Below are 8,776 nucleotides of genomic sequence, written 5' to 3' on the forward strand. Positions count from 1 at the left end.
GCAAAAGGCGGCAATGCTTTTGTGTACTTACCTAACATACAGTGCTGTACTCTGGCGGGATAAATATACAGTAAAACTCCCTATTCCATAGACAAACCAACCAAGGTAAAGGGCTACCAAAGAGTAAGTAAATGAAATACTGAACTGGTAACACAGTAACACATCAATGAAGTAAACAAACTAATTTTTGATTTTTCGCAGCGTAAGGTTAGGTAGATAGAGGTAGCTACCTATCTGTTGTTGTACGAATACACCTACCTATCGCACATAGTTTCGTTATTGCTATATTTGTTTTTATAATTCAATGTAAATAACAATTATTGTGATCTACAATACAAAGGGAAGTAAATACGTCATTTATACTTTATTATTTATTACCCTTGTAACATAATGGCGAAAAATTCGACAAATGATTTTTTGGGTAATTTCGATCCAGAAACATCAGTTCGTGAAAGACGAAAATTAAATCGTAAAAGTTATTTCATTAAGTAAGTGTTAAAATATAAAATATGTTGGAATCATGATCTTACACTTAAATATACATAAAAAAGGAGTTGATTCTATTGTGTGTATATTATAGATACAAATATAAATACTTAGACAAAAGGCATTTAGCAAAACATTTTTAAATAAACAGGACTTTTTTTATTTTAGTCGTAAAAGCAAAAATATTTACAATGAGAGAGGGCAAATAGCAGCCACTGGCAAGGATGTTTGTGATTGTTTAGATGAAACATGCCCGGGCTGTCATTTCCCTTGCCCTAAGTGCAGCTCTTTAAAATGTGGCCATGAGTGCAGGTACCTACCTACATAAACCCTTTGCTTATATAAACATTAATATAAATCGAAATTGGTCAACTATAGTAAGAGTATGACTTGCAGTGGTAGATTTCCCAGTAGAGTGCGTAGACCTAGGATGGGAGATAGTTTAAAATTTGATTAGGTTTCATCACATAACCTGTCCAATTGAGAAATTTGATGTTTTTTATACTACTTTTTTGCAAAGGTATATTTCGATTGCAGTGCATGAAAGAATGATATAATGATCTTTCAAAAAGATTGTGTTAATCCACCATTGAAGATGGGTTTTTCATGTTTATGAAGGTTTTACAATGTAATGCATTTTTTTTTTAGTTACTATTTTATTTAGTAGTTTGTATTTGTAGTTACTTTATTGGTGTGTTGTTAGGAACATATCTTTTGTAATTAATAACATTTTTAATATTTCAGGGTTAATAGAAAATGGATGTATGATAAAATTGAAATAGAAGGCAATGATTTTGTGATAAAAAATGAATACAGACAGAAGTGACAATTATAAATACAGGAGATGAAACAACAATGTTTTAATGTTATATAATTTACAGTAAATATTATATTGTTTAGCATAATTACATATTTTGAAATAATTTTGGAGAAATAGGTATTTGGCTTGTGAATTTCTTATTGGAAGTATTGAAACAGTGGCTACCCCAACTAGGTGCCCTATTCAGCCATAGAATTTAGAGGAGTTTTTCTTAATCTAAGTAAATACTTAGATTAAGAAAACTGATTAGGGTAGGGTAGCTAATTAATTAGGGTGTGTACTATTTGTAATGTACCTATTTGATTTTACTGTTTTTGGAAACCCATCTAAACTTGAAAATATTCTCAGAAAACGAGCAATATATCTGTGGCATTTGGATGAAGTTGACAGTACACCTTTTTTACCAGGTAAAAAATTGACTAGAGTTAAAAATAACTGAGCTAGAGTTGTACAATAAATTATATGCAAAAATGATGAACCTATTTCATTTGGTAAAGTAAGTGAATAACTCCATAATGAGAGTTTAGTAATGAAAACTTACCCTGTTATTCATAAAAAAGTTAAGTATGTTTTGTTTCTGTCAACGGCAAGTGTGATGTGACAAAACATATTTTAAGGTTTTTTTTATGAAAAACGCGGAGTTTAAAATCAAATATACCTACTTTAAATTTTGTATTTAAATAAAGTAGAAGATAGAATAGGAAATCTTCATATCCTACTGCTAATGTCGTATGAGGTGGTTAAGGGACATTATAGCCAAGTTATAGACCGTTGACATCAGGCAGGCATGAATCTTTAAAATTTTATGGTTTCTTGTTTTACGCTGACTCCGGGTTTTGCGGTGTCAAAGATTATGATTATTATCGATCGTGCAATATCTGTCTTGTTTACTAATACATCTACTCTTAAAGTGATAAGTAAAAAATAAGTGGGAGTAAAAAATATCTATCTTTAAAGTGGTGGTGAACACCAAATATTACCTACCTACTTTAATAACATTCTTATATATACCTGTGGGATTCCGACTATAAGCGCGGCCGCATAAGTTCGGTTTCCGGATCGGGATTACAGAGGACCTTTTGCTTTCAGATTCGGAATTTTCGAGATACCTACTAGCGCACTGCTCTATGACGTTCGGTTTTTTGTATCCGGAATTCAAACCGACCAGTAGTATTGTCACTTTAGCTACTTTGTCGCTGGATTTAGTTTTTATGGGTTGTTGGGTGTAAGCTTGGTCGCAAATTTTTTATTTCTTAATCTACATCACATAGATCAATTAAATTAGTAAGAAAATATAATAATGCAATTGTGGTCGCCAATACTATGCTAAGTTTGAGAAAGTATTAACCCTATAGACGATTTTTGATTTGAATACTTTTTGTGTTGTGGTGGTTGAAAATAATATACTTATCCTAATCTCACAAATAGTGCAATCTAATATCAATAATGTTCAATAATTAAGGAATTATAATAAAGGTATTGTGCTTTACTATGGAATTGAATCATTCAGCAAATTCCTCTTGTATTTAACACTTTGTGTTCTGAAGCCTATTTAATTATACACTAAATCCTTCTTTTTTTCTTTTAAACTCGCACCACGATTGTGAAGAAGGTATTTTAGTCGTAAAGCTTCAACAATATTTAAATGAATTGAAAATAGGCGCTTTCTGCCTTCATTGGCAATGTTTGTTTACCCTAGTCATACCAGTAGCGCCATCTGCGACGAGCTCGGAAACAAAAAATTTGGAATTCCGAATTCGCAATTCGAAAGTGTGCGACCGCACTAAAAAACCGCGGAACTGAACTGAACTGGCGTATGACAGATTTGACATATTTACATTTTTGTTTGTTTTTATTTACAATACGATACGACGTCCGACAATTCCAAATGTTCAAAATATCGAACGGTAACGAGTAACGAAATTTGTTTATCAACTTATTTACAGAATTTTTAAGACCTTACCTATCTTTGTATTGTATTTTATATTTTAAAAAACTTAATAATAGTAAAGTAGTACTTATCACATCAAGAATTTTGGAATAACATATGTTGTAGTCTCATAATGGTTAGTACCTTGTTAATGGTGTTAATGTAATTAAAGTTTTGTACCTTATTTATAATTTACTAGTGGCCAGTCCCGGCTTCACTCGGGTAAAAAAATAATAAATTATTCCTCTAAACCTTCCCACTTCCAGGAATCACTCTATCTATTGGTGAAAATCTCATGAAAATCCGTGCAGTCTAGTTTTTGAGTTTATCGCGAACAGACAAAAAGACGCGTAGAGGATTTTATTTTATAATATTACATAATACAGGATTAACTACCTATATTTTTAAAATTAGGCCTTATTGTTTTCAGGAAGGTGCATATAGTGACAGATATTCGTTTATAGGAGAATGGTATGACAATCAAGCAAGTTTAATTCGACGTTTTAATATTTTCTACTTTCCCACTGATGATACCCTAGAAATGTATGATTTGAAAATTAGAAAAATCTTTGTTCGTAGAGTAAAAGTGGATGGAATAAAATTAGAAAATTTTTATATTGGTGCTACATTGTATATTCTAGGACGTTTAATTAAAATTATTGACTTTGCTTGTGAGGATACAAAAAGAAGGCTTCAAAAGGATATGCAAGTGTAAGTAATAAGTTTTGGTGTAATAATGTTTAATCTGCTTGTAGCTTTAGTTAGTAGCATAGTAATTTGGGTACTTTGCCTGCAATGGTCGATCATAGTATGGATGACCTAAAATGTATTAGTTTTCGACAGCATAATAAACTATTGTTTCTGAATTTACAGTACCTAGTTATTTACTAATGAAAATAAGCAATGCTTATGTAAATAGGCCTAATTGCCTAGCAGTTCATACCAGGCTTATCCTCATATTATAAAGCTAGTGCCCCTGTAGAGGGGATATTTATATAGCTGATAATTAAGTAATTTATCACATGGTATCTTTTCAGAGCTTTCTGTATAATTAAGCCAGTACCTTTGAACATTATGGGTAAAATTTTAACATTTCTCCATGACCATAATCTTCGAGTTACTAAGATGAAGATGGCAGAGATGACTCATGATGATATCAATTATATTTTTAGGTCTATGCTAACAGATCCTACTTTCCCGTATGTATAATTTTTACATGCTAATATATAATTTGTTTTGAATTTATTGGGAACACCACAAAACCCAACCAAACACAATGTCAAACTAGCTATAATACACATGTTATGGACCAAGTGATTAATTGGATGCTATCAAAAAAGCTGCCAACTTGAATACTGCCCAGGAGGACAGTGTGCTAATATAATCAAATTGACTGGGCATTCTTATTATTATGCTCGTAACTCATTGGGCAGACTTTGGGACATAACCATACATGTTTTATCACTGTTTTAAATACATAAGTCAGTGACAGATACAAATTGCTGCAAAACTGACTCCATGTATACCTATATAGGTTTATATGGAGTCAGTTTTACAGCAATTTGTACAATTGTGTACAAGACTACTTAGTCTTGTCCCACCTACCCCTAGAGTCTCATTCCATCTGACAATATTCATAATGGCTGTATAATGTGATAAATTATGTTTTCCTTGAAATGGATTATTCATATTCAAAGTGCCCCAGTGTCAAAATAGTGTTAAAATTAATCACTTGGTCCATAACTCATACAATACATTTGTTAGAATGAATATAAATATAAATAAATATATTGGGACAAATTACACAGATTGAGATAGCTCCAAAGTAAGTTCGAGACTTGTGTTATGGGATACTAACTCAACGATACTATATTTTATAACAAATACATATATAGATAAACATCCAAGACCCGGGCCAATCAGAAAAAGATAATTTTCCCTCATGACCCGACCGGGGATCGAACCCAGGACCTCTTAGTTCAGTGGCAAGAACTTTACCACTGCGACACTGAGATCGTCGAATATTAATTTATATTTTATTATATTAATATTATTTATATTATGAATATTTTTCAAAGTTTTATGTCAAAGTTGACTACAGAGTGAGCATTTATCATTACCAATGCATTATTATAACATAGAACTCTAACCATGCAAGAAAGTCTCCACAACATAGTCAGCTGCAGTAGGCAGAAGCCATTGTGTGTTGCGGAGTAGAAGCTGGATACATTGCTTGTTCTCACTAGCCATCGCTACTCAACAAAAAAAATTCTCAATTCAAGCAGTGTTACTTATTGCAAGCAACTATTTTTTTTCCATTGTGACTTGAGTAGCAATGATAAGAGATATATGTCGCGGCTTTCTGAAGGGGCGGTGACATGAGCCCCCCTGATCGTCTCACGAAATTAATGCAGGGAGCATTAATTTACAAATAATATATTTTTCTCTGTACAGTTTCTTATCCGAATTTCTGGGAGGTAAGATGGTTTGTGGTTTAGAATTGGTAGGAAAGGATGCAGTAGCACATTGTAACCGAGTGGTTGGGGACAATGACCCATTGAAAGCAGAACCAGGGACTATTAGGGCATTGTATGGACTTGACCCCGTAAGGAACTGTGTCTATTGTTCTCCAACATCAGAATCTTCATTTGAGGTATTTATTACTTTTTGAATGTCTTTTAGATTATTATTGATTTAATAATTACACAAATCAATGAGTTATCAAAGAATAGGTATATTAGTAAATATCAAAATTTTATAGGATTTATCAAAAAAAATATACCTATCTATAATGCATAAAAACTACCGTAGTCATTTTTTTAGACTAAAATCGCCAAAATCATTTGTATATATCTCTTTTTAAGGTTTCGCAAATTTATCAGAAATTGATGAAAATTATAGTGGTGCTTGTGTGTTGGTTTGCGATCTCACAAATGACTATATGTAAATAGAACAATATTGCCGTTCTGTTTCAGGATTTGGAATATTTTTTCCCTCCACCCCCACTCCGCTCTGTGCGTCTTCGATTGACAGCTACATTGTCAAATTGTACATTATGTGTAATAAAGCCTCATGCGATCCGTGAAGGGAAACTAGGAGCAGCAATAGAAAGGATCGACGAGGGGGGATTTAACATCACAGCTTTGAACATGTACATAGTTGAAAATATCAATGCAGCTGAATTCTATGAAGTTTACAAAGGAATTGTCCCAGAATACAAGGTGTGTTAATTTACAAAAGCATATCCTGAGCATGTCTAATTAAAGCGTTGCCAAAAAAATATTTATTGATTAATGGTGAATTGTAAAAAAACAGTTACTTTTTCCAGGGAATGGTGGAAGAATTATCAAGCGGCCCGTGCGTTGCTATGGAGATCGTATCCAGAGACAAATCACTAAATTCAGCCGTCGAATTCAGAAAAATTGTCGGGCCTTGCGATCCAGTAAGTCCAATCTCTCTCTGATTCTAAATAACTTTACGGGTTTCGATGCGATTTTCGCTTTTCTACAAGAACACAGATGTTTTTTTTCACTCCATCAACATCATTTCAGCTTGTGAATTATCTAGAAATTCGATTAGTCGAGAAGGGAAAATCGCTCAGCGCCACTAGAAATCAGATTAATGATTTAAATAGGATTTATGTACAAAATTATAGCTCTATCTGTCTATAAAATCACAAATGGCTCTATAAACAATAATCTCAATATATATAAAACTAATTTAATGGTTCTGGTTGGCATATCAAGAGGAAAAATCGATTATTTAAAAATATTTTTAAATATCTATTTATTATATAAAATAATGCCTGATTATCTTCATATGGAATGTTATGGTAAAGTTTGATAGTTTAAAATATAAATAATACAGGTTCACAGGTTGGGTCGAAAAATTCATATAGGTACAATCAATCATCAGTGCAACAAAAATGTGTAATCAATTGATTGATAGTCATTGTATAATCAAAATGCATAGTAAGGAAAGTACCTATTTGAATAGAAAAAAAATTATAGTAATATTTTTTCGAATTTTTATCAATTTTCGAAGTTCTCGAGAAACCCTGGTGGTTACAATATAAAAAAGCTCGAAAAACCAGGATGCCTTCCAAATAACTTTCATCAGTGCTCCCGTTTGAAGTCGGGTCGGGTCGCAAGTATATAATAAAAATTTATAAATTCTGTGTATCACTCACCACTTTTTATAATTTTATTAATATTAATTATTAATATACTATCGTTTTTTTTCAGGAAATTGCAAGGCTGTTGCGTCCAAATACAATGCGCGCGCTGTTGGGGAATACAAAAGTTCAGAATGCTGTTCATTGCAGTGATTTACCAGAGGACGGCCTACTAGAGGTCGAGTATTTCTTTAAAATATTAGATTTATAATATTTATATTACTCAATCTCAATCTGATATTTTATTATGTTATCTATTTAAGCACTAGGTAAATATAAAATTTTGATTTGTAAAACTTGTGTGATGAAATAAAGTTTTTTTTTCTGCAAAATTAATTTCATTGATACGATACCTAGTTTTCGAAATTGAAATAAAACTAGGCAGTACCTATGCGTTAACAGCCACCATGTTTGCCTAAAAGTTGGTAATAAATTGAAAAATCTACATTGGTATATTTATTTTAAAAAAACTAAGTACCTATTTTTAAAAAATGTAATTTTTGCCACATGTGCTTTTATTGTCGACACACGTTATAAAATCATGCCGTCGTGAACCGTAAACCGCTGAGGACTTCCACAGAGTAGTTCCATCTGTGGAGCAGATCCTGTGTGCACAATCGGGTCATGTTTGTCAAAATAATGTATTGTCTCAAAAACTGAAGCGACGACGGCGAGGGAAATTTGTCTCTGTGAGGTATTAAGTGGGAGTACGTGAAATTTAACTTTCAAGATTTTATTACAGACAAACAAACATCGGGATAGGAGAAATTGAATGAAAGATAGTAATGTAGTATGTTGATGTAGTTGATCTTCTCTTAGCAGCGTGTAGATTCGTATAAATTTGTGAGAACCAAAGGCTAAAAAACATTGTTGACCTAAAAATGGGATTTAGTCATTATTCTACCTTTTATCACAAGTAACTTTATTTTGCCTAGGTGACCACAGTACTCTTTATATGCTGTGCTGCTACTTAAGTAGTATAGATTAGGCAGACTTGAAAATAAGCTGTAAATACTTAATTGTTTTATTGTTTCGCACAAACAATGCCATCCAAACCAAACTTGGTGACTTTTATGTATTTTCGTTGTTCATAAAATATATTCTTGTATCTCTATAGGTATGTATGTTTTTGTAACATATACTCCATAGCCTTATATATATTAACCTCAAGTTATACCTACACGCATCGAAACAGTAATATTATATACGTAAGTACTTTGGGATTATCATTACCTACCAGTTTGAAATTATCATGCGAGCAACATAAAAATGTAAGGTAGTGGCTGTGTTACAGAATCTACGTTCTTAGTTGAATTTAAGCCCTCAGTGCGTAGCATGGTATGGAAGCATTCGTACCTTTCACTGC

At 32.4% G+C, this 8,776-nt stretch overlaps 2 protein-coding genes across 4 annotated transcripts; both read left to right on the top strand.

Moving 5' to 3' along the window:
* Positions 1–163: 163 nt before the first annotated feature.
* LOC128680528 (ARL14 effector protein) lies at positions 164–1,780 on the top strand. Its single transcript, XM_053763748.1, has 3 exons — positions 164–488; positions 655–798; positions 1,231–1,780. Exons 1-3 carry the CDS (start codon positions 391–393, stop codon positions 1,310–1,312), a joined length of 324 nt encoding a protein of 107 aa, XP_053619723.1. The 5' UTR covers positions 164–390; the 3' UTR covers positions 1,313–1,780.
* Positions 1,781–3,145: 1,365 nt separating this feature from the next.
* Positions 3,146–7,855, top strand: nmdyn-D7. Of its 3 annotated transcripts, XM_053763676.2 has the most exons (8): positions 3,149–3,372; positions 3,667–3,707; positions 3,816–3,947; positions 4,274–4,435; positions 5,691–5,889; positions 6,212–6,457; positions 6,565–6,678; positions 7,481–7,855. In XM_053763676.2, exons 3-8 carry the CDS (start codon positions 3,940–3,942, stop codon positions 7,619–7,621), a joined length of 870 nt encoding a protein of 289 aa, XP_053619651.1. In that variant the 5' UTR covers positions 3,149–3,372; positions 3,667–3,707; positions 3,816–3,939; the 3' UTR covers positions 7,622–7,855. The 3 variants fall into 3 exon arrangements, with proteins under 3 accessions (XP_053619643.1, XP_053619635.1, XP_053619651.1); XM_053763668.1 differs by having other exon boundaries at positions 3,146–3,372; positions 3,667–3,947; positions 6,552–6,678; XM_053763660.2 differs by having other exon boundaries at positions 3,148–3,372; positions 3,667–3,947.
* The last annotated feature ends 921 nt before the right edge of the window (positions 7,856–8,776 follow it).

This window comes from Plodia interpunctella, chromosome 2, assembly GCF_027563975.2.
Source record: "Plodia interpunctella isolate USDA-ARS_2022_Savannah chromosome 2, ilPloInte3.2, whole genome shotgun sequence".
Classification (NCBI taxonomy): Eukaryota; Metazoa; Arthropoda; class Insecta; order Lepidoptera; family Pyralidae; genus Plodia; species Plodia interpunctella.

Excerpts from the sequence above, each read along its gene's own strand:
- nmdyn-D7 (XM_053763660.2), top strand. Across the intron at positions 5,890-6,211 it reads CATCAGAATCTTCATTTGAG|GATTTGGAATATTTTTTCCC; the intron begins GTATTTATTACT and ends GTTCTGTTTCAG. Across the intron at positions 6,458-6,564 it reads GAATTGTCCCAGAATACAAG|GGAATGGTGGAAGAATTATC; the intron begins GTGTGTTAATTT and ends TACTTTTTCCAG.
- LOC128680528 (XM_053763748.1), top strand. The coding sequence starts at position 391 with ATGGCGAAAAATTCGACAAATGATTTTTTGGGTAATTTCGATCCAGAA. Across the intron at positions 489-654 it reads CGTAAAAGTTATTTCATTAA|TCGTAAAAGCAAAAATATTT; the intron begins GTAAGTGTTAAA and ends TTTTTATTTTAG. Across the intron at positions 799-1,230 it reads AAATGTGGCCATGAGTGCAG|GGTTAATAGAAAATGGATGT; the intron begins GTACCTACCTAC and ends TTAATATTTCAG.